Genomic DNA, 23,728 nt, shown 5'->3' with positions numbered 1-23,728 from the left:
TAAAGTTGCATTGAAAACTGTGTGAGAGAAAAGCTAGAGTATTTATTGAGGGTAAAGTTGGAAGAATAAAATTAAAGTTGTATTGGAAATGTAAAGTGACATTCATTTTGAAACAAATTTTTTTAGCTAAAACGACACTCATTTTGAAACGGAGGGAGTAGTTGATTGCGGATAAGCTAGTTGATTGAATTTGTAGTGTTTAACAAAATTAGTGATTGAAGTATGTTTAATTAAAAAAAAATTCAACTAAGATTGCAAGAGTGAAATTAAGTTAAAAGCTAATTGAATTAACTTATCAAAAAACGCTATAAGCTCCTAAAAAGAAGTTATAAGCTTGTGAGAAAATGACGAGTCTTTTTTAGTCATATGAGCTTATAAACTATAAGCTATAAGCTCAAATATGTATCTTACCAAACAGATCCTAAGTTCTCCAAATAGCTTATGAAAACAGCTTGTAACTTATAACAAAACTATTTAACTTTATTTTATATTTTCCTACAGAAATAGCTTATAGATAAGCACTTATCAAGATAAGCGCTTATGCTATAAGCTGCAAATAAAGGGCTTAACGGTACTATATTTCTTGGAGTCATTTTCACAAACACCACATATGCAAAAGATAACTAACAACATGAACAAATACTCTGAAGTCTAAACTATCAAAACACGCAAAATTTCAAATACAACATGTACAAAGTCAACATTATTCAACCAAACCAATCACAATCAATTTTGAATTATTCCTCATAAATATGCAAGAGTAAATGCTCACCTTGATCAAAAGAAATCCACTGGATGAAAAGTGAAAGTGGGTGTGTTTCATTTTAGTATTATTATTAAAATAATAAAGTAAGTGTCAAATATTCCATAATTTTTTTTTGTTAACCCTCCGATTCCCATGGAAAAGGGGCTTGATAATCGAGAATTCGACCGAACTAAGTATAGTCCGACTAAGAATTGTTTCAGTTAAGAATTAAATATTGAATTTTCCACAACGATTTATCCTTAGTGAAGTTCATTAACCATTTAAGCTAATTGTATACTCATATAACATAATCCATTTGTTTCATAATAAGCGACTCAATTATAAAAATAAAATAAAAAATATTGTCTTGAAATAATTGATTTATTTCACATTTCAATGCAATATTAATTATACTTTTTCCAATTATACCCTTTAGTTACTACCCATTTTATCATGGTTTTTTTTTTGTTAAATTATCATGGATTTTTCTATCATTTCCAAATCAATATATTTGCATTTTATCATGTTAAAAAGTTTAAAGTAGTGCGTTGGTATTACAACTTGTGCATTTTTTACTAAATATATAACTTTTCAATAAGTAATTGTTGTTTTCAATAAATAATTGTTATTTTTAGTTACTTTAATATGTTAGACAAACTCTTTTCTCAAAAAAAAATTATCTTTGTTTCACTTATTCTCTCCCTCCGTCTCAAATTATAAGCAAAAAAACTCATTTTCTTTGTCTCAAATATAAGTAAAAAATATCAACTTTTATTATCATATTTAATTATGTTATTTCAAAAAATCGTCTTTTTCAAAGAGAAATTAAATGCAAATTGCTTTTATTTTGCTCTCCCTTTTCATTTTCTCTATTATATCTTCCTTTTTTTTTAGGGATTTTTTCTTTATATCTAATAACCAATGCAAATTGATTTTACATCTTTCTACGAAACTTATTCCAATGATAACACAAGAAACTATACTACAAACTACTATATTTTAGTTTTTTTAATAAGTGTGAAATGAATTTTTTTTTTTTCCCTTATAAATTGGAACAGAAAGAGTGCATTTTTGGGATGGAGGATTTACTAATTAAACTCATATTTATATTGATTTGTCGTCTCCGGCAAAGGAATTTGGTTTAACTATTTCTCACCGTAATATATCTTATCGACCGATCTTAATTTTAAGGTGATTTTCACTACGATCCAAGCGAATATAGTAGCTCATTAACTGCAAGAGAGACGCCAAGAGTGTTTAATCCTAATATCTCATTAACTGTAACTAATGTCACTTGAGAACCAGCTGGACTCGATATAGCTCCTTCTTTTACTGAGAAAAAGAAATCATCTGATGTAACAAGTTTTGGATCTTTGCAGTATTGTCCGTTCACCAACACTGAAAATTAAAATCATCAAAGAAAAGTCATTATATTACAATGGATGTGTTACATGTGTTTAAATACATATATAGGATAGTTAGTTCTTGAAATTGTAAGTGTCAATAATGTAGTTCCTCATATTCACTAAACGGAAAAATTAGCCCCTTAAATTAAAGAATATCAAACAATTTAGTCTCTCTGAAAAAAAATTCTTTAGTAAACATCCATAAAAAAATGCGTTGTTGATTTAAATAGTCATTCATTCTATCAAAACAAGTAAAGAACCTTTAAAATTGCGATGTAAAATTTGAAAGAAAAGTGGTTGATATTTTTTAATTTAAGGGACAAAATTGTTAATCCTTTGTATCTTAAATCTAAATAAAAAGTCAAATGTATCTGATCTAAATTTGAACTAAATACATTTAACCTTTTGGTTATATGCAAGATCAGAGGGAGTATTTTGCAAATTTAAAGGACTAAATTGATTAACCGTTAATAAAAATAAAATAAATTGTTATATATATATATATATATATAGATACCACCCGTCTTGATGTCGTTGGTAGCCACACAAAAGTCTTGTAGAGGAATGGGATCAGATGTAAAGGCAAAAGATGCCATTGCTAAGAAAGTTGTGAAAAACAAGTAAGTACTCTTCATATTGTTTATCTATCTAACTATATATTTTCACAACTCTCTTTGGGGGTATATTTGTTTGTGTATGTTTTAGGAGAGATGAAGTTTTGTAGTCACAAACACAATATATTTTATAAGTAGAAAACATTGAAATAGCCTTTACTTTTAGGGAAATGTTAACTTGTGTCCTTAAGGCACAAGATGAGGATCTTAAAATAGAGTGAAATAATAAATATTGTATTGAAAATATAAACTTTTAAGCTTTTAAGGTTATGAATACACAATTTTCAAGGTTAAATTTCTTTATTTAGTTTCTTATATTGTGCCCTTAAGGCACAAGTTAACAAGACCCTTACTTTTAATAAGAAATTACATTTTAATGTCACTAAATCTTATATGTGTATTAATGTCATCGTGTTTCGCGTGAGCGTTAATGACTTAAAACTTTGTGTATACTTTACTTTTTTCATGATTGTCAATCTTGAATTTTGCGAATCAATTCAATGATTTTATTTCATTGTACCTCAACAAAAAATTCTAGGGAAACACCACTCTTTTACATTTATGTACAATAAATTAGTTTTGACAATAATGATTCCTAAAAAAAAGGGATAAATCAGTTTTTTGTCCATGTAAACATCACAAATTTCAATTTTAGTCCGTCTAAATATTTTCAACAAGTTTTGACCCTTAAATGTTTTTCAGCATGATTTTTTTTCCATACTTCTAAGTCAACCCTCATGTACACATCACATTTTTTAAAGAATTTTATAGAGATGTTTAAAATATTATAATAATCTCTCCAACAAAAATTTAGAATTTTTTTTATCAAAATTAAAATTAAATATGAAATTTTAAGCGCTAAAAACTTAAAAATTCATGTTTAATTCTTCCTTAGTTAAGAAAAATTTAAGAAAGATTTATATAATGTATTAAAAATAACTACAAAAAGTAATTTAAAATTTCAAACGATAGTTTACTTAAAGCAGTAACTAAAAATCGGGATGAAAAATATTTAATGGATCAAAATTTGTTGGAAATATTTAGAGGGAATAAAAAAATATTAAAATATTTAAAGTGAGTAAAAACTTATTTAAACGTGATGAAAAATATTTAATGGATCAAAATTTGTTGGAAATATTTAGAGGGAATAAAAAAATATTAAAATATTTAAAGTGAGTAGAAACTTATTTAAACATTTTCTATTTAGTTTTACACTTGTGGGAAATTGATCCGGAAGAAACCGATTTCTCACCTATTTTTTTGGTGGTGTTCAGGGGTCGAACCCCGGACCTTGCATATTTTATGCATTGTCTATACCAACTGAGTTATGCTCACGAGGACAATACTAAATTAAAATGGTTTAAATATCAATTAAGTTAAAAATATAATTAATACTAAATTAAATTATTAATTAATTTATTAATTAAATTAGATGTTATAATTAATTATTTTCAAAAGTTATTAATTATAAATAATTGCAAATTATTTATTATTTTAACTTATTATAATTAAAATTACTTAATTAAAATAACATATCATATCAGCTACCGTCGCCAAACAACCGCCTACACCACTTCCACACCTTTCCGTTCACACCCCACCCGAAAACAAACATATAAGCTACCCTTGCCAGCTTGTTATGAGCTAACTCAAACAACCTACCAAACCTAGCCTTCAAAGGGACTCTATCTACCAACCCAAGTCCCCTCTTTAATGTTGTTCACTGTCTTCCAACAAACAGATTCACCACCTCTCCATACACCCAAATGCCCCCCCTTCCCCATACTTAGCACACAACACCTCATACCATAAACGCTTTGTTTCCTCCAACACCATTAATCTAGTAATGCTAAATTAAACTCATGCATCCTCTTAACCCCCAGGCCATCATTTTCTTTTTTAAAACAAATAATATCTCGTTTAATCCAGGATATCTTCCTCAAATCCTCCCCCCTCTCCAAAAAAAAAATTAAAATATATTCAAGAGAAAAAATGATACATGAGGGAGCCTTGAAGAAGAAAAGAAAGTAGACCGAAATGGAGGACAAAACAGACTTAAGAAGAATCGAACAACCTCCCATAGATAAATTATGACCCTTCCATCCCGACAACCTTCTTTTAATCCTATCAATTAACAGTACCAAAATATTTTAAGGGTCATGCTAACAAGTGTCTTAAGGGCACTTATTAAGAAGACGAAAAAGGAAATAATTGATGAATTTGATGAAACAAATGTCAATTTTCAAAGTTTTAATGAAATAAGTGCACAATTTTCAAGACAAAGTTTTCTCATTAAACTACTTACAAGTGTCATTAGGGCAAGGGCATTTGTTAGCATTTCACATATTTTAATTATGGGAAATGTTAACTTGTGCCCTTATGACACAAGTTAATGATTTAAATATAGAAATACTTTATTGGAAAGTGTGCATTGCATTTAATATTGAACTTTTTAATGAATTGAATGCACAAAAAATTTAGAAAATATTTCTTCTTTTAGATTTCTTAACATGTGCCCTAAGGGCACAAGTTAACACTACCCTTTAATTATAGTATTTCCAGATATTTGTGGTATTTCTCATCATTTAGTTGTTCTGTCGCTTTAAGTTAGTGATTGTAGTATTTGATATTCATAAACTAAAGACACGCTAAATGTAGTGAAACTTTACAAACTAAAAAGATATGTTGAAATTAGATTTCATTAGCTACACCTGTCAAGTATCCTCATCCTCTTGATCGATTATATATGAATTACGTAACTATAAATTTAGTTTAAGTCTAACGACTAGAATCCACAAATGAAATTATTTTAGATACTTTAGACAAAGTTTATGTATAATCAGTTGGATCAAGAGTTTACAATAGAATCATACTTAAGTCACATAATCCCAACAAAAAAGGAAATTAGCTTCTTATAATCATGGTTCCTTCTTAGATATCATTTTACCATCAGGTCCTTTCTTTCCCTTTGGTTCTCTCTCAACATTTTGACAATTTCCTTCACCATTTATCAATAGCCTTTGTAGTCAAACCATTTAGTTTCATATCATGGGAAGGCCTCAGTCTATGCTCAAATTTTGTACTTTCATATGACATATGATCCTCTCACACCACCTTCCTTTTGAACATTAACCTCAACTTCTTCATCATCAACTATCACACCTTCTTCAGAAAAAGATAAACTTCTTAATACTTTTCCTTTGTTTTCTTCTACTAATGGCTTATTCTTTCAGAAAAAGATAAACTTCTTAATACTTTTCCTTTGTTTTCTTCTACTAATGGCTTATTCTTTTACGAATAGTCATATGTAATTCTCTTACTGAAAATAAAATGCAAGGAGGTTTTGTCCATGATGGTATAACAAGTTATAGTTGTATCGCAGAGATAAATAGTTGAAGTTGATTGATAAAAATCATCAGCGGCGAAGCTAGCACAATTTGTACGAGGGGGCCAAATATAAAGAAGAAATAAAATATATTTTAAAAATTAATATATTAAACTTAATTAATAAGTAAAACAAATTTACAATAAATTTTACTTATATTTAATTAATCAACAACAAAGAAAATAAAATCTAACAATAATTATTTATAAAAGTTGTACTCTATGAAGTTTTAACAAGTCAAAATTATTTATAATTGACACTAAACTAAATAGATTGTAAGTATTTTTTTAAAATAATCCCTCTTTAAACCAACAAAATTGTTTGGAGTAGCCAAATAATATATTAATGGGGTAGCTATATTCAAAAGTATACAAATTATGCAAGGTTTATTTTTCTTTTGGGGTAGCCAATGCTACCCCACTGTTATGAAAGGATTCGCCCCTGAAAATAATTATGATATGAAACACTAATTCGATGATATTATTCGTCTATAACGTCTCATCTCAGAGTTAAGAGTTTGATTATGTAACCTTACAAAACTAAGTTCAAATTATAATTATGATACGCTAATTCGATGATACTATTCGTCTATGACGTCCCATCTCAGAGTTAAGAGTTTGATTATGTAACCTTAAAACACGAAGTTCAAATTTTATCCGGAACAATTTTAAAATGATTATTAATATCACTTTAATGAATAATAATTTTTCTCCTCCTCATTTTATATTAAATGATTAAAAATAAGATGATACTATTTGATAATTAAATAATTTTCTATTTAAACTTTGACAAGGATATCAATTCGATCTAAAATGCACTTTATATTTCCTTTTTATTATATGATACTTTCAAATAGTTCTCAATTAATCTGCAAATAAAGTGTATCTTGTCCTCAATTAGATTAGAACTTGTCTTTGAATCTATCTAACTTAACATCATATTCAATTTCAATAGAGGTCAAACATAGACCTTGTTGATAATAGAAGCATACACACACAATTGACTATATCATCAGTGTATATTTTTCTTAGCTTTTGAGAAGTGTCACATTCATGAGAAGGAATCAAAAGAAGTAAGCATAATAAATCGATCACTGGAATAAAATAATAGTTATTGTGCTCAACTGCTCAAGACTAATTCAAGTAATATTTTATTAGTAATATTTTTTTGGCACTTAATTAAAGACAGATTTTATGAAATGACTTACACACACTACCTCAAACAAACAAAAAAATACTTACTTTTACTAACATATATACAAGACCAATGTCCATGAATATTCAATTTGTTCTTGTAAAGATTTAATAATATATGTAGTTGTTAAAGAATAATGTCTAACTACTAATAAAAAATGTGTGCGTTGATTAATTAAAATTTACTAGGTCTTTACACGCTTGTGCAAGTAAATTAACTATAGACTTGTTCAATGTCACTTGCTTATAAATAGACATTATGTTTGCATTGTGAAATATCTCACCCTTGCATAAACATATACAAGCAAATTACACAAATAGAATTTCTAAAATAAACATGAAGACTACTTACTTATTTGTGACAGCCTTCTTGGCCTTAGCATCATGTGCCTTAGCCTTTGATCCCAGCCCTCTACAAGACTTTTGTGTGGCTATCAATGACACCAAGAATGGTGGTATGTATGCTCTTTTAAATTAACAATATTTGGTTAGAGATTTCTTTATTTATTTTTAGTTTTCTGGTTCAACTTGTTGAGTCAATTGAAACTATGATCTAGAAATCTCATTAATATATATATATACATATATAAGAGTAGTATATGATTTCTTTAATGATTTGTTTTGCAGTCTTTGTGAATGGAAAATTTTGCAAGGATCCAAAGCTTGCTACACCAAATGATTTCTTTTTCTCGGTTAAGGAAGGAAACACATCAAATCCACTTGGTTCAAAAGTGACACCAGTAGCGGTTAATGAGATATTAGGATTAAACACACTTGGTATCTCTCTTGCTCGCATTGACTTTGCAGCTAGAGGACTAAATCCTCCACATACTCACCCTAGAGCCACAGAGATACTTATAGTGTTGGAGGGTACACTATATGTCGGGTTTGTTACTTCTAATCCAGAAAACCGTCTCATCACAAAAGTACTCAACAAAGGAGATGTGTTTGTGTTTCCAATTGGTCTCATTCACTTTCAATTGAATGTTGGGTATGGAAATGCTCTCGCCATTGCTGGACTTAGCAGCCAAAATCCAGGTGTTATCACAATTGCTAATGCTGTATTTGGATCTAATCCAAAAATTTCTTCAGAAGTTCTCACCAAAGCTTTCCAAGTGGACAATAACATAGTGGACAATCTTCAAAAACAATTTTGGGTGGACAACAACTAGAACATGATACTACCTTGGTTTTTATGTTTGTGTTTATGCTTTTATTGATCATTATAATTAAATAAAATGCAAGGCTTGATTTGTACCTTGCTTCTTTCATTTTTTAAGGGAATGTACCTTGCTCTTATATTTGAGTTTCTAATATTTGAATAAAAAATGATTTAATTTTACTTTTTATATTTGAATAAAATATGATTTCATTTGGTTAAATAAACTTTCATTCGTTCATTTAAGATAAATGAATTTTGGATGTAGTTCTCGCTGGATATTATCTTTCGTTTTAATCTCTTCAAAATTTCGAAATATTGTTTTTACTTTTTATTCTCTTCTGTCATGTGATATTCGGTATGACTTGCTCCTTCTAGTTCAAATTATAAGCACAAATAGGTGATAGAAATTTGATGTATTTTAAATTATCAAATTTTTTTGACCCATTAACTATAAGGATAGAAACAATATATGTTTAACAAAAAGTTATGTCACAACATTTATGGATGTTACTTATGAAAATTATCTTTGGAAAGCTTCCTATGATATACTTGGTTTTACTTTTTTGTTGGTACGAAGGACAACTAACACCCAAAAAAAAAGTCGTATGTCCTATCTCTATAAAGTATATAAGTATTTGATCTTGTTAAGGCAATGTAATTTAGAGAAATTAAAATAGACTTTATTGACCAAACCAGCTCAACTAACATTTTTTTTTACTAACCCTTTAATTCTTAAAAAATTGAATATAGTAATCTCAAGTTAGGTTAGATGATAAAAAAAAATTGACCAAAAGGATTGTTTGAGATTTGAACTCGAGTTTTTTTAAACGATTTTTTTTTATTTGAAATGTATTAAGAGTTTAAATTCAACAAGTTGGTTAGGCCCAACCAAGTTTGATAAAATGTATTTCAGCTCTCAAAACTTCATCATCTCTTTGGCACACCCCACTATGTGTTTATTTTAAATTCATTTAACAAAAAACCAACAATAATTGAGATAAATTTAGTGCTTAAAGCACATATAACAATTTACAATTCTAATTGTTGTCCAACCAGAATTGCTTCTGAAGATTGTCAACTATGGTATTGTCCACTTGAAGAGCCTTGGTGAGAACTTCTGAAGAAATTTTATTAGACCCAAATACCTCCTTAACAATAGTGATAACTCTTGAATTATGGCTGTTAAGCCCGGAAATGGCAGCTGCATTTCCATCCCCCACATTATGTTGGAAGTGAATAAGACCAATTGGAAACACAAAGACATCTCCTTTGTTGAGAACTTTTGTAATGAGACGGTTTTTTGGGTTAGAAGTAACAAAACCAACATTGAGAGTACCCTTCAACACTATAAGTATCTCAGCGGCTCTAGGATGAGCATGTGGAGGATTTAGACCCTTAGGTGCAAAGTCAATACGAGCAAAAGAGATACCAAGAGTATTTAATCCTAATATCTCACTAACTGTAGCTAGTGTCACATGCGAACCAAGTGGACGTGATATGTTTTCTTCTTTTACTGAGAAAAAGAAATCATCTGGTGTAACAAGTTTTGGATCTTTGTAGCATTTTCCGTTCACCAACACTGAAAAATAAATTGATTAGAGAAAAGTTATTTACTGTTATAAGAGAATGGATGTGACACATGTGTTTAAATGCATATATAGGAGAAAATATGGATCTTAGTTCTTGAAATTGTAAGGGTCGTTAATTTAGTTCCTCAACTATATGAAACACGAAATTAGTCCCTCAAATTCAAAAATGTCAATCGATTTAGTTCATCCATCAAAATATTTCTAAAGTAAATATTCATCAAAACAAATAAAATAATATTTCATTGCATCAAAATTTGAAAAAGTGACTAATTTGATTGGAACTTATCTTAGACAAAGTAATTAATCTCTTTTGTCTTATATATAAGCAAAAATTCAAATGTATTCGATCTAAATTTGGATAAAATACATTTGACTTTTGGTTATATCTAAGATCAGATGGAGTTTTTCGCAAATTTGAAGGACTAAATCGATCAATTGTTAATAAAAATAAAATAAAGTATTATATACAAATACCCCAAGTCTTAATGTCGTTGATAATCACACAAAAGTTTTCCAGAGGATTGGGATCAAATGTAAAGGCAAAAGATGTCATTGCTAAGAAAGTTGTGAAAAACAAGTAAGCACTCTTCATGTTGTTCTCTATCTAACTAACTATATATTTTTGCAACTCTCTTATAGTGTTGCTTGTGTATGTTTTATGAGAGATGATATTTGGTAGATACAAAGAGAGTGTATTTATAAGCAGAAAGCATTCAAATAGTACATACTTTCACTGAAAATTGTACGGAGTCTTATGTGTGCATTAATGATAAAGAGGCGCGTGCATGCGTTAATGACATAAAATTTTGTGTCTCCATTAACTTTTACGTGATTGTTAATCTTGAATTGTGCTCATCAATTTAATGATTTTTTCATTGCACTACCAAAAAAAAATATCTACAAAAACATCACTCTTTTACATATGTAAAAGAGTGGTGTTTCTGTAGATATTTTTTCGCGTGGAGGGATTGACCCTAATCAACCCTAATCCCTCTTTTACATACTCATAATCATATCTAGGGAGGGATTGAGAGAGGGACACCCAGGGTTGGGCCCCTCCATCTCATGCAATAACATTCAATTATATATCCCTAAAAAAGCATTCAATTATACAAGATTATTATATATGTAACCAAAAAAAATATGATTATAATTTATATATTTTTTGGTAGAAGAGTGTTGTATATTACGTATATTATTTATATTTAGTAGAAATATGATTATAATTTATATATTTTTTAGTAGAAGAGTGTTGTATATTACGTATATTATTTATATTTAGTCTCTACTACTAAATATAAATAATATATATTATATATTTAGTAGAAGAGTGTTGTATTTAGTTATGAGAATTGTTTTTTTATTATATATGTAACCAAAAAAAATATGATTATAATTTATATATTTTTTGGTAGAAGAGTGTTGTATATTACGTATATTATTTATATTTAGTAGAAATATGATTATAATTTATATATTTTTTAGTAGAAGAGTGTTGTATATTACGTATATTATTTATATTTAGTCTCTACTACTAAATATAAATACCATCAACCAACCACAATCATTAAATTATTAAAAATATTTTATTTTAGCTTTAACTACTTCTAAACTCAACATATGAATGGTAGTGATTTGTTAGTAGTGTATGAAAATTAATCCCAATCATATATATTGTATAATTTTTTTGTAAAATATTATAATTGTAGTTTTATTTTTGCGAAATAAAAAACAATCCCCACATTTGATAGATTTTTGGATTCGTCATTGATCATATCATCTATCATCTATCATTTACATTATTTTGCATGCCATTTATCAACAAAAAATAAATTGACCTGCCAGAGATCAACAAGTTTTTGAAGTTAAGTATATACAAGAAGTTATGATCCAGAGAGCCACCAGAAGAGTCTTTCGTTATCATACAACAAATATCTGAAACCCTGACTCAGCGATTGGTTTTTCGATATGCACATATATTATCAAGCGTTTTCTTTTAAAAATATAGATGTTAATGTTAGTAGTTGATTTTTTTTTTATAAACGAAACAACAAGAATTATTAAAAACTCATACGATCAGAATTCTAACCTCTAATCACGACGTTCTGCCTAACAATTTTGAGATTTCACAAGTTAAGAGAGAATATGTGGATAGTTGATTATTATTTTTATTAGAGGAAAAGTTGAACACAAAACTTTCTTATCGCACAAACAACACTTCCATATTATCGAACATATTAAAATCGAACTACCCCTGAATGTAGTAAACTTTGAGATATGGAATTGAATCATGTTGTTTTTGGATTTCCAAACTGTTAAATTTGAATTTCCAAATTTCTATCATCTACCGAAGTTGTTACTAGGTTGAGTCACGACCAGGTCGCTCTCTTTAAGACGTTTCGTGGCACTACCCAAAGTTGTGCAAGGTAGACTATCAACCACGCCGCCTCCAGGATAAAACAAGCCCAGCTACAACTGTTCGATTAACTACTGCACTGTAGAAAAATCGTTCGAGAATTACACCCTCAAAATATGGCTCAATCGTTTGATCGAAGCCACTCGATACGGTACGTAACCGCTCTATTCGAAACCGTTCAAATTAATATGGTATTATTACCATTCTATTATGGTGCTGAGACCACTCAAATATGGTGTTACCACCATTCTAACTTCTCCAAAACATGAATATGGCACTACGACCACTCAAATATGGTGATACCACCATTTCTCTTTAAAATAATATATATATATATATATATACTGTTAAGATTATTCTTTAATATGATCTTAATAGTACTCTATATTCCGAAGAATCATATATTATCGAAGGGACTATGAACTTAAGACCAAGGGACTATGGTCTTAAGAACACTCTTAATACCGAAGGGACAGAAAGGAGTAGAAGCAGAAGAAACTTGTTAAAAACAAGTCGGAGGGAGAAGAGAGGAAAAAACACAGGAAGCATCAACTGTGAATTTTCGGTGTGAAGAATCAAATGGGGCGAGCTCTCCTTTTATAGGGAGAGTTTGTAACAAAAAACGAGTGACTTGGGGATTAAGTCTGCTTAATCCTTAAGCAAACGCGTTTTGTTTCTTAATTGGATATATCCGGAAGTTTCTGGATACGCGTTTTGGATCGGGTCGGATCGTAACAAATTTATTTGTTACGCATAGCGCTTACGGATAATGATTAAATTAATTAATTAATTAATTTAACATTTTCAAGTGACAAAATATATATATATCATTTTTTATTCTTTAACCCACGATATATATATTTTGTAAGCGTTCACCCGTTCACAAAATTGGGTACCCCAAGGGCACACCCTTGGAGGTCACTTTTCCCGTATATAAACACTTACTAGTTGGGGTGACCCTTCAATGTGGGACATTTTTAAGTCACACCCACACACTAGTTTTTTCATAGTGTTTCTCTTTCCAATTTTCTTCACTAGAATTAACTAGTGTTCCAACAATCCCCCACTTGACTTCAAAATGGTTTCGAGAAATAACGTAAAACGTTTCCATAAGATTTGCTAATATACAAAGGTGTCGCCAACAACTTGAACCTTTGCATAGTGGAAGGTATTCTGATTTAACAAGAGTTGCTTCCAGCATTGAACTCTATCTCAGACATAGAATCCACACACAAACCTTTTCGTAGGTGTATTCTAAAAGCCCGTGCGTTTTAAGGCCCTGCACGTGTATCCCGGTTTTAACGAATGCTCTAGGAATTCTGCCTTGAAATTCCATAGGACTGGCCTAAGTTCCACATTCGTATAGGTGAGTCTATCAAGGGTACTCCTGTAGCTGTGTACCCCACTCAACATAGAGTATAGATCTCATTAAGAGTTACTATTACCTCATCCTTCTTTCGCTGCAGGATCATGCTTTCTATATTCTTTCTCTCATAGCATGTTCTACCACTTCATGACTTGTTTTTACCCATTGAACCTATTTCTTGGGATCTCCAGTCATGTAGGTCGGGTTACCATCACTTGTGGGCTATAGGCATTAGTCCCATCCTACTGGATGTTTCTTGGACTTTCTCTCTATTAAGTCCTTTCGTCAAAGGATCAGCTAAGTTTTCATTCGTACGTACAAAATCAACTCTAACCGCTCCATTTAGAGATACACTCTCTAATCGTGCTATGTTTTCGCCTTATCTGTCGTCTCTTACCATTGTAATAACGATTCTTAATCTTTGCAATAGCCGCGGTACTATCACAATGAATTAACACAGCTGATAACGGTTTCTCCCATAAAGGGATTTCAGCTAGCAAGGATCTTAGCCAACTTGCTTCTTCACTAGTTTTCTCTAGTGTTCTCATCTCAGATTCATTCCATAGTGGACTGAGTCAATATCATTTGTTTTAACAAACAACTCCTCTAGTGATGCTCAATGTGCAAACACTAGTCGCTAAATATTCATCTGAAAGATGTTCTATTTTATATCTTGTACCATTTAAGTACAATATGTTACTCCTAGTGAAGTAATCTTAGAGTCATATTCTTCTTAAGGCACCTCATGACTCTTTCTATAGCATGGCAATGCTTCTCATCCGTCTACTAGTAAACTTGCACAAGAGTTTCACGACATCGACAATGTCGGATCTAATACATTCAGTGGCATACCTAAGTGCTGCCAATGATGCTCGTATATTCTGTTTTTCTAATTCCATCTCAAGTGTTCTTATACTTGGATCATAATATGTGATTGCAAGTTTATGGTGAAATAATTACATTTCTTTAAGATCTTCTCAACTTTGTGAGATTTATCAAATAAGTTATCTTTTATGATCTAGTAATCTTGAAACCAAGAATTACTTCAATTTTTTTTGTTTAGGTATTTCTTATCAATGTTGTTGATAAACAATGATTTCACATAATTCATAACATGAATCTTTAAATCAAATATGAGCAAGTCGTTTTCATAGAGACATATGATCGTGCAAATATTATTTGTCACTTTCATTCACTTTATACTCATTCGATAACATTAGAATGTCAATTTTTCATGTCATTCCTCAGGAGTTTATTTTAGACCATTCAAATAATTATCTAACTTACAGACCTTGTTTTCTTGTCCATGAATTGCAAAAATTTTCAGGTTGTTCCATATAGACTTGTTCTTCTAGTTCACCATAAAAAGACAACTTTCACATCCATTTGGAGTACTATCGAGTTATAAATGGCGGCTAAAGGGACTAGTACTCTTATGGATATGATTTTCGTGACTGGTGAATGAATGTCGAAGAAGTCTATATTTTTCTCTTTGTCTAAAACCTTTGACTACAAGGAAAGCCTTGTATTCATCAACCGTACCATCAGGTTTTAGTTCCTTTTTTTTTTCTTTTCAAAAATCCAAATACAACCGATTGGTTTTGCAACTATGAGACAAGTCAACTAAGTTTCATGTTTTGTTAGACTCTAGAAAATCCATTTCATCGTTTATTGTTTCTTGCCATAATTCAGCATCCATTAAGGATATAGCTTTTTAAGGCTTAATGGATCTTCTTCCATTGCATAAATCAAGTTCATACTCTTTAGCAATTTTAGCTTTCTTACCTCCTTGAGGTTCTATAACATCTCGTACGATGTTTTCATAACTGTTTCATAACTATTTCTGATAACATGAATGTGATCAGATTTATTGCCCCCACTAGTTCTTAATTTTTAAAAGGGAAATTTAATTTGCCCCCACTAATGTCGTGCTCCCATTAGAGCCCCCACTAGTGCCCCCACTATTCTTTAGTTAAAGGGGTATATATTTACATAGAATTCGACATCTTTTAAATTCTATGATCACTTTAACATTTAGGTCATAAAACCTATATGTTTCGTTATTTATCGCATACCTGATGAATACATATTCATAGGCTCTACTAGTGAGTTCAACTCTCTTGGGGTCCAGGATCTAAATATAGTCCAGACAATCCCAAGTTCAAGAAATAAGACAAGTTGGATTGTCTTTTCTTCAAAAAATTCTTAATTAGAATTTTTGTCTTTAGACTTGGGTACTCTATAAATTTCAATTTTTGTTATAAAAAAATTGAACATTCAAGCATATCAATTTTATTTTTCCAAAGTTCACAGTCATCAATAAATATGATAAAAATATTATTTTATCATTTCTATTTTATGTGTCATCAAATTAACACATATCATTATGTTTAGAGATTCATATCCTCTAAATTCTAATTTATATGAACTTTTGATTCATACATCTTGACTGCAATAAATAAAATTGTTTAATTATATAACTTTGGAATTAAGTCCAAGTTACTCAAGTTTTAAAATTTAAACACTTGTTCGTGATCAATTTTGATATGTCAAATATTAAAATCACACAACTAATAACATAGAAGGAGAATTTAATTTTTTAACATACCATCAAAGTGCAATCTTTTTCACAAGAGTGTATGGTACACAAGTCTCTCTTTAAGTCTGAGTCAACTCAGTCTTATTCAATAGAAATCTGAAATTCAGATTCTTTCTTAAACATAAATAGAATATCACAATTCCATTTATTTTCCTTATTGCATATTTACAAGTTTGGATTATGTAAAACGATCGATGCATATGTTTATCAATTCTTGTTAAAGATTTGAAAACCAGTACGTGATATCAATGTTTTTTTTTTTAAAAAAAAAAAAAACACTTTTAGAATTCAGCATAACAAAATAACAGTTATTTTCCGCTCCAAACAATTTTTTATGTTTTGTAACAAACTATACTTGTTTGGTTCTGTAACAAATAATTTGTTTTGTAACAAATTATTGTTTTCATCAAATAAATTCTTAGTAACTAATAATTTGTTTTGTAACAAATTATTGTTTTCATCAAATAAATTTTTAGTGTTGTTGATTGAAACAACAATCACTTCATCGTTTCATTCGAAAGATGTAAATCTATAGCTTGATTTATCCTTGATGTATTTAGGGACAACTTAACCTCAATATGTAACTTCTTCGGTAGACATAGCATATAGAAACGTCTTAAAATTGTTGTTTTTGGATTTCCAAACTGTTAAATTTGAATTTCCAAATTTCTATCATCTACCGAAGTTGTTACTAGGTTGAGTCACGACCAGGTCGCTCTCTTTAAGACGTTTCGTGGCACTACCCAAAGTTGTGCAAGGTAGACTATTAACCACGCCGCCTCCAGGATAAAACAAGCCCAGCTACAACTGTTCGATTAACTACTGCACTGTAGAAAAATCGTTCGAGAATTACACCCTCAAAATATGGCTCAATCGTTTGATCGAAGCCACTCGATACGGTACGTAACCGCTCTATTCGAAACCGTTCAAATTAATATGGTATTATTACCATTCTATTATGGTGCTGAGACCACTCAAATATGGTGTTACCACCATTCTAACTTCTCCAAAACATGAATATGGCACTACGACCACTCAAATATGGTGATACCACCATTTCTCTTTAAAATAATATATATATATATATATATATATATATATATATATATATATATACTGTTAAGATCATTCTTTAATATGATCTTAATAGTACTCTATATTCCGAAGAATCATATATTATCGAAGGGACTATGAACTTAAGACCAAGGGACTATGGTCTTAAGAACACTCTTAATACCGAAGGGACAGAAAGGAGTAGAAGCAGAAGAAACTTGTTAAAAACAAGTCGGAGGGAGAAGAGAGGAAAAAACACAGGAAGCATCAACTGTGAATTTTCGGTGTGAAGAATCAAATGGGGCGAGCTCTCCTTTTATAGGGAGAGTTTGTAACAAAAAACGAGTGACTTGGGGATTAAGTCTGCTTAATCCTTAAGCAAACGCGTTTTGTTTCTTAATTGGATATATCCGGAAGTTTCTGGATACGCGTTTTGGATCGGGTCGGATCGTAACAAATTTATTTGTTACGCATAGCGCTTACGGATAATGATTAAATTAATTAATTAATTAATTTAACATTTTCAAGTGACAAAATATATATATATCATTTTTTATTCTTTAACCCACGATATATATATTTTGTAAGCGTTCACCCGTTCACAAAATTGGGTACCCCAAGGGCACACCCTTGGAGGTCACTTTTCCCGTATATAAACACTTACTAGTTGGGGTGACCCTTCAATGTGGGACATTTTTAAGTCACACCCACACACTAGTTTTTTCATAGTGTTTCTCTTTCCAATTTTCTTCACTAGAATTAACTAGTGTTCCAACAAATCATAACAAAATTTTCATTTTTTATTTATAATGTTAGCAATTTCACACCAGCCCTACAAGTATAAAAACGCAATAAGTTTAAGTAAACTACACTATTTAATTGATAAAATATCCAAAGTACCTCTAATGTTATAATTAATTTTCAAAACAGTCATATATGAATTCAAATTTCCTACGACCATCAATTGCACACATTCACTCCTTATCAACTAAGTTGTATTTTCAAGGAGCTATAGTGAGAAATTCTTCCCTATCAAAAGTAAGTTACAAATGCTATTATACAATATATATTATATTAAATATAAATACTTAATCAAAAACTTAAACAATAAATAATAGGTTGCTACAAGTAGCCTATAGAAAATAAACGTTTTTTATTCAAATGAGTCAAATAAGAATACAAGAATCCAACCTTACATTTTATTTTATTCTAGTCTTCTAGTAAATATAACAATATCGCAAGGTAAAAGAAAAAACAAATTTAGCAATAAATTTAGTGATTCAAGCACATATCACAACCTGCAATTCTCTAGTTGTTGTCCACCCAGAATTGTTTTTGAAGATTGTCCACTATATTTTTATCCACTTGAAAAGCTTTGGTGAGAACTTCTGAAGAGATTTTAGGATTAGACCCAAATACAGCATTAGCAATAGTAATAACACCTGGATTTTGGCTGCTAAGTCCAGCAATGACAACTGCATTTCCATACCCAACATTCAATTGAAAGTGAATGAGGCCAATTGGAAACACAAAGACATCTCCTTTGTTGAGTACTTTTGTGATGAGACGGTTTTCTGGATTAGAAGTAACAAACCCAACATAAAGAGTACCCTCCAACACGATAAGAATCTCAGTGGCTCTAGGGTGAGTATGTGGAGGATTTAGTCCCCTAGCAGCGAAGTCAATGCGAGCAAGAGAAATACCTAAAGTGTTTAGTCCTAGTATCTCATTAACGGTAACCGGTGTCACTTTTGAACCAAGTGGATTTGATGCGTTTCCTTCTTTCACCGAGTAGAAGAAATCATTTGCTGTAGCAAGCTTTGGATCCTTGCAGAATTTGCCATTCACAAAAACTGCAAAACAAATTCATCATCTAATTAAATAATATGCTCTACTTATGTATGTATATATATCAATGTTGTTGGACGTGAGGTTGAACCCGTGAGACTTTTGTATCATAGTTCAATCAGTTTAACGGGTGGAACCAAACGAGTAAAGATGAATAAATAAATAAATAAATAAATAAGCATGAAAAAGTATACATACCACCATTCTTGGTGTCATTGATAGCCACACAAAAGTCTTGTAGAGGACTGGGATCAAAGGCAAAGGCACATGATGCTAAAGCCAAGAAGGCTGTCACAAACAAGATTGAAGTCTTCATGTTTTTTTTTTAGAAATTTTATTTGTGTAATTTGCTTGTATATGTTTATGCAAGGGTGATATATTTCACAATGCAAACATAATGTCTATTTATAAGCAAGTGACATTGATCAAGTCTATAGTTAATTTACTTGCACAAAGCCTATAAAGACCAAGTAAATCTTAATTGATCAAAGCAGCGTATAATTATTTTATTATTAGTTGTATATTAGATGAATTATTCTTTAGCAACTACATATATACTAATTCTTTTTTCCAAGATCAAATTGACTCACTCAAAAACACACATATTTGTTAAATTTTTATGTTCCCATTCTTTGGCATGGTCGTATATTTGTTAGTAAAGACAATTGCTAGCAATAAAATCTTTAATGAACTCTTTTTCATTATTTAAATTCAATCGAGTCTTATTAATTTATGTGTGCACCACATGAATTTAGTGTATTATTAACATTTAAAAAGAAATTACATAATGGAAATTAAGAACAACAAGTGCAATATATATATTTACCAATTACCATACATGCTGCAGATTTAGATGGCAAACACTTGGACTGTGGGATCATTAGTTTGATGTAGAATATGTCATTTCATAACATCTATGTTTGATTAAGTTCCATTTTTTTTACTAATTAATAATTATGCTTGAACTAGTCTTGAGCACAATTAATGTTATTTTATTTCCAGTGGCCGATCTATTTTACTTACTTCTTTTGATTCTTTCTCATGAATGTGAAACTTCTCAAAAGCTAAAAATATATACTGATGATGATATAGTCAATTGTGTGTGTATGCTTCTATAATTATCAACAAGGTCTATGTTTGACCTCTGTTGAAGTTGAATAATATGATGTTAAGTTAGCAGTTAGATACAAAGACAAGTTTTAATATGATTGAGTAGAGGATAAAATTTATTTGAAGATTAATTCAGAAAAATTTAAAAATATCATAAGTATAAGTTGAAAGGAGAAAACTATAATTAATTAAAAGGACATTAATAATCATTTTAGAATTGTTTCGGATCAAATTTGAATTTTGTTTCTTAAAGTTACATAATCAAATTCTTACCACATCTGCATAGACGAATAATGTCATTTAACAACTGTTCCGCTAAAAAAATAATGTCATCTATTTACCACTTTGTCTAGTTTGTGTATTCCTCCGGTGGGGCGCGAGCACGCCGCTCCTTTTTGCAACTTGTTTGGCTATCATGTGCTTGAGTTATGTGGAATGAGAGAAATAACAGACTATTCAAAAACAAGGAAAGTAACATTCAGTTGTTAGTTAAGCTTCACTCTTTTTGATGGATGAAGGCTACTCATATTAATTTTAGTTTAAGCTTTCATATTTGGTTGTCGAACCCTTTTGCTTGTTTGTGTATCGGCTAATTCTTTTTTAGAGTGTTTTGTCATCTATTTGTGTTGTAAACTCTTGAGGTCTTTTTTGTTAAAAATGATTCTTCTTTGGTGTTAATATATTCCATTTTTGCTTGTTAAAAAAAAACCTCCAATACAACTTTAACTTGCTACACCATCATGGACAAAAAACCCCTTATGTTTTATTTTTAGTAAGAGCATAAAATAGACAGATTCAGCCTCAAATATTAACAATCTTAATCTTCAATTAGTCCTCTCTTTAATTGACAACATAAATCAATTGATTGAATCATACAAATTCAACAGATAACGTGTGTGACAAGTTAATCATGAAAAATGAAGAAGAACAAGTAGCCTGCAGTTGTTAAAAGATTAATTGAACACAAGTGTCTCACTAATCAACAACTTAATTAACTACGACTTTTTTTACCAGGTCTTTAAATGTATTTTATAAGTAAAAATATGGACTACTTCAATGTCTATAATACCTATAAATAGCCTCTCTCTATATATCTCCAAAATCTCATCCCTCATAAACATATACAAAGTAAATATATACAAGAGTTGCTAAATAATACATCTACCTAACTAGAGAACAATATGAAGAGTATTTACTTGTTTTTCACAGCCTTCTTAGCATTGGCATCTTGTGCCTTTGCATTTGATCCTAGCCCTCTACAAGACTTTTGTGTGGCAATCAATGACACCAAGACCGGTGGTATGTATACTTTTTAATACTTCTTCATTTATTTATTTTGACTCGTTTGGTCAACATGTTGAACCAATTGAACTATGATACAAAAGTTTCACGGGTGATTTCATGTCTAACAACACTGATATATACATATATAAGTAGAGCATGTTATTTAATTACATGATGAATTTGTTTTGCAGTTTTTGTGAATGGCAAATTCTGCAAGGATCCAAAGCTTGCTACAGCAAACGATTTCTTCTACTCAGTGAAAGAAGGAAATACATCAAATCCACTTGGTTCAAAAGTGACACCGGTTACTGTTAATGAGATACTAGGACTAAACACTCTAGGTATATCTCTTGCTCGTATTGACTTCGCTGCTAGGGGACTAAATCCTCCACATACTCACCCTAGAGCTACTGAGATTCTTATAGTGTTGGAGGGTACTCTCTATGTCGGGTTTGTTACTTCTAATCCAGAAAACCGTCTCATCACAAAAGTACTCAACAAAGGAGATGTTTTTGTGTTTCCAATTGGTCTCATTCACTTCCAATTGAATGTTGGGTATGGAAATGCGGTTGCCATTGCTGGACTTAGCAGCCAAAATCCAGGTGTTATTACTATTGCTAATGCTGTATTTGGGTCTAATCCAAAGATCTCTTCAGAAGTTCTCACCAAAGCTTTTCAAGTGGATAATAAAATAGTGAACAATCTTCAAAAACAATTTTGGGTGGACAACAACTAGAATTGCAGGTTGTGATATGTGCTTGAACCACTAAATTTATTGTTAAATTTGTTTTTTCATTTACCTTGTGATATTGTTATATTTACTAGAAGACTAGAATAAAATTAAATGTAAGGTTGGATGTATCTTATATTTCTTATTTGAATCATTTGAATAAAAATGTTTATTTTCTATAGGCTACTTGCAGCGACCTATTATTTATTATTTAAGTTTTTGATCATGTATTTATTATTTAATATAATATAAGTTTTTTTTTTTGACAAGATTTAATATAATATAATTTGAATAGTAGCATTTGCAACATACTTGATAAAGGAAGAATTTCTCACTATTGAAAATTCAACTTATTTCATAAGGAGTAGTGAATGTGTACAATTGGTGATTGTAGGAAATTTGAATTCATATATGGCAAATTTGAATTCATACAACTTATCGCGGTTTTAAATTTTTGGTACTGGTGTGAAATTTCTTTAAATTAAGTTAATGTCAATTGTCATTTTTCAAATATCCATCATTTAATTATTTCAAAAAATATATTATTTCAATCTTTTCTCTTCAATACTTTTGTATGTGTGTCTAAGTAACTCATATTTATGTTTGTGATCAAGTAAGTTTATCTTTGAAGATGAGCTCTTATGGTGAACAACCATATCTAGCGATACCACCCTTCTAGAACCTTAGGTGGCATAATTTAAATTAAAAAATTCCCTGTAATACCGAATAGAAAAGGTTTGGTCCTTTAAGTTTGACAAAAATACCGAATTGATCCTCTATGTTTTTAAGTTTTAAATAAGTCATTTAAGTTGTTAATTTAATGCATCATTACCATTTTAAAGTCCTATTTGAAACTTAAAAAATTTAAATAAACACATTAAGAGCCCGTTTGTGATAATTTTTTTAAGGAAAAAATCAATTTTTTTAATAAAATAATCACTTTTAAGAGCGTTGCATCCGTTTGTTACAGTTTTTTTTTTAAAATTTAAAATTTAAAAACAGCTTCAAATAGCTTCTAAAAAAATATATTTTTTTAGAGGAGAGAGAAATATGGTTTAAAATTAAAAGATTGAGGGCCCGTTTGTTACGGATTAAAATAAAAATGATTTTGACATAAAATAATTTAGAGATTATTTTTTAGAGATTTTTTGAAAAATCAGAATCTATTTTGCGTTTGTTTAGCGGTGTAAAAATCACTTTTTAATAATTTAGTTTGTTTGGATACAGC

At 30.1% G+C, this 23,728-nt stretch overlaps 3 protein-coding genes and 1 pseudogene across 3 annotated transcripts; 2 read left to right on the top strand and 2 right to left on the bottom strand.

Moving 5' to 3' along the window:
• The first annotated feature begins 7,631 nt into the window (after positions 1 to 7,631).
• Positions 7,632 to 8,692, top strand: LOC146911920 (putative germin-like protein 2-1). The gene is made up of 2 exons (XM_085718317.1): positions 7,632 to 7,798; positions 7,971 to 8,692. Exons 1-2 carry the CDS (start codon positions 7,681 to 7,683, stop codon positions 8,513 to 8,515), a joined length of 663 nt encoding a protein of 220 aa, XP_085574443.1. The 5' UTR covers positions 7,632 to 7,680; the 3' UTR covers positions 8,516 to 8,692.
• A 725-nt stretch (positions 8,693 to 9,417) lies between these two features.
• LOC146911919 (germin-like protein subfamily 1 member 10 pseudogene) lies at positions 9,418 to 10,647 on the bottom strand (annotated as a pseudogene).
• An 8,017-nt stretch (positions 10,648 to 18,664) lies between these two features.
• Positions 18,665 to 19,756, bottom strand: LOC146911918 (putative germin-like protein 2-1). Its single transcript, XM_085718314.1, has 2 exons — positions 19,575 to 19,756; positions 18,665 to 19,381 (listed from the first exon to the last, which is right to left on the bottom strand). Exons 1-2 carry the CDS (start codon positions 19,690 to 19,692, stop codon positions 18,837 to 18,839), a joined length of 663 nt encoding a protein of 220 aa, XP_085574440.1. The 5' UTR covers positions 19,693 to 19,756; the 3' UTR covers positions 18,665 to 18,836.
• Positions 19,757 to 21,589: 1,833 nt separating this feature from the next.
• LOC146911917 (putative germin-like protein 2-1) lies at positions 21,590 to 22,677 on the top strand. Its single transcript, XM_085718315.1, has 2 exons — positions 21,590 to 21,785; positions 21,962 to 22,677. The coding sequence occupies exons 1-2, from the start codon at positions 21,668 to 21,670 to the stop codon at positions 22,504 to 22,506; spliced, it is 663 nt and encodes a 220-aa protein (XP_085574441.1). The 5' UTR covers positions 21,590 to 21,667; the 3' UTR covers positions 22,507 to 22,677.
• Positions 22,678 to 23,728: the final 1,051 nt, after the last annotated feature.

Source organism: Medicago sativa, chromosome 6 (assembly GCF_051527215.1).
Source record: "Medicago sativa cultivar Bolivia chromosome 6, Bolivia_mono, whole genome shotgun sequence".
NCBI lineage: Eukaryota > Viridiplantae > Streptophyta > Magnoliopsida > Fabales > Fabaceae > Medicago > Medicago sativa.
Note: the sequence above shows the minus strand (reverse complement) of the source record. Positions and strands in the feature narration are given on the sequence as shown.

Excerpts from the sequence above, each read along its gene's own strand:
- LOC146911917 (XM_085718315.1), top strand. The coding sequence starts at position 21,668 with ATGAAGAGTATTTACTTGTTTTTCACAGCCTTCTTAGCATTGGCATCT. Across the intron at positions 21,786-21,961 it reads CAATGACACCAAGACCGGTG|TTTTTGTGAATGGCAAATTC; the intron begins GTATGTATACTT and ends TTTGTTTTGCAG.
- LOC146911918 (XM_085718314.1), bottom strand. The coding sequence starts at position 19,692 with ATGAAGACTTCAATCTTGTTTGTGACAGCCTTCTTGGCTTTAGCATCA. Across the intron at positions 19,382-19,574 it reads CAATGACACCAAGAATGGTG|TTTTTGTGAATGGCAAATTC; the intron begins GTATGTATACTT and ends TTTGTTTTGCAG.
- LOC146911920 (XM_085718317.1), top strand. The coding sequence starts at position 7,681 with ATGAAGACTACTTACTTATTTGTGACAGCCTTCTTGGCCTTAGCATCA. Across the intron at positions 7,799-7,970 it reads CAATGACACCAAGAATGGTG|TCTTTGTGAATGGAAAATTT; the intron begins GTATGTATGCTC and ends TTTGTTTTGCAG.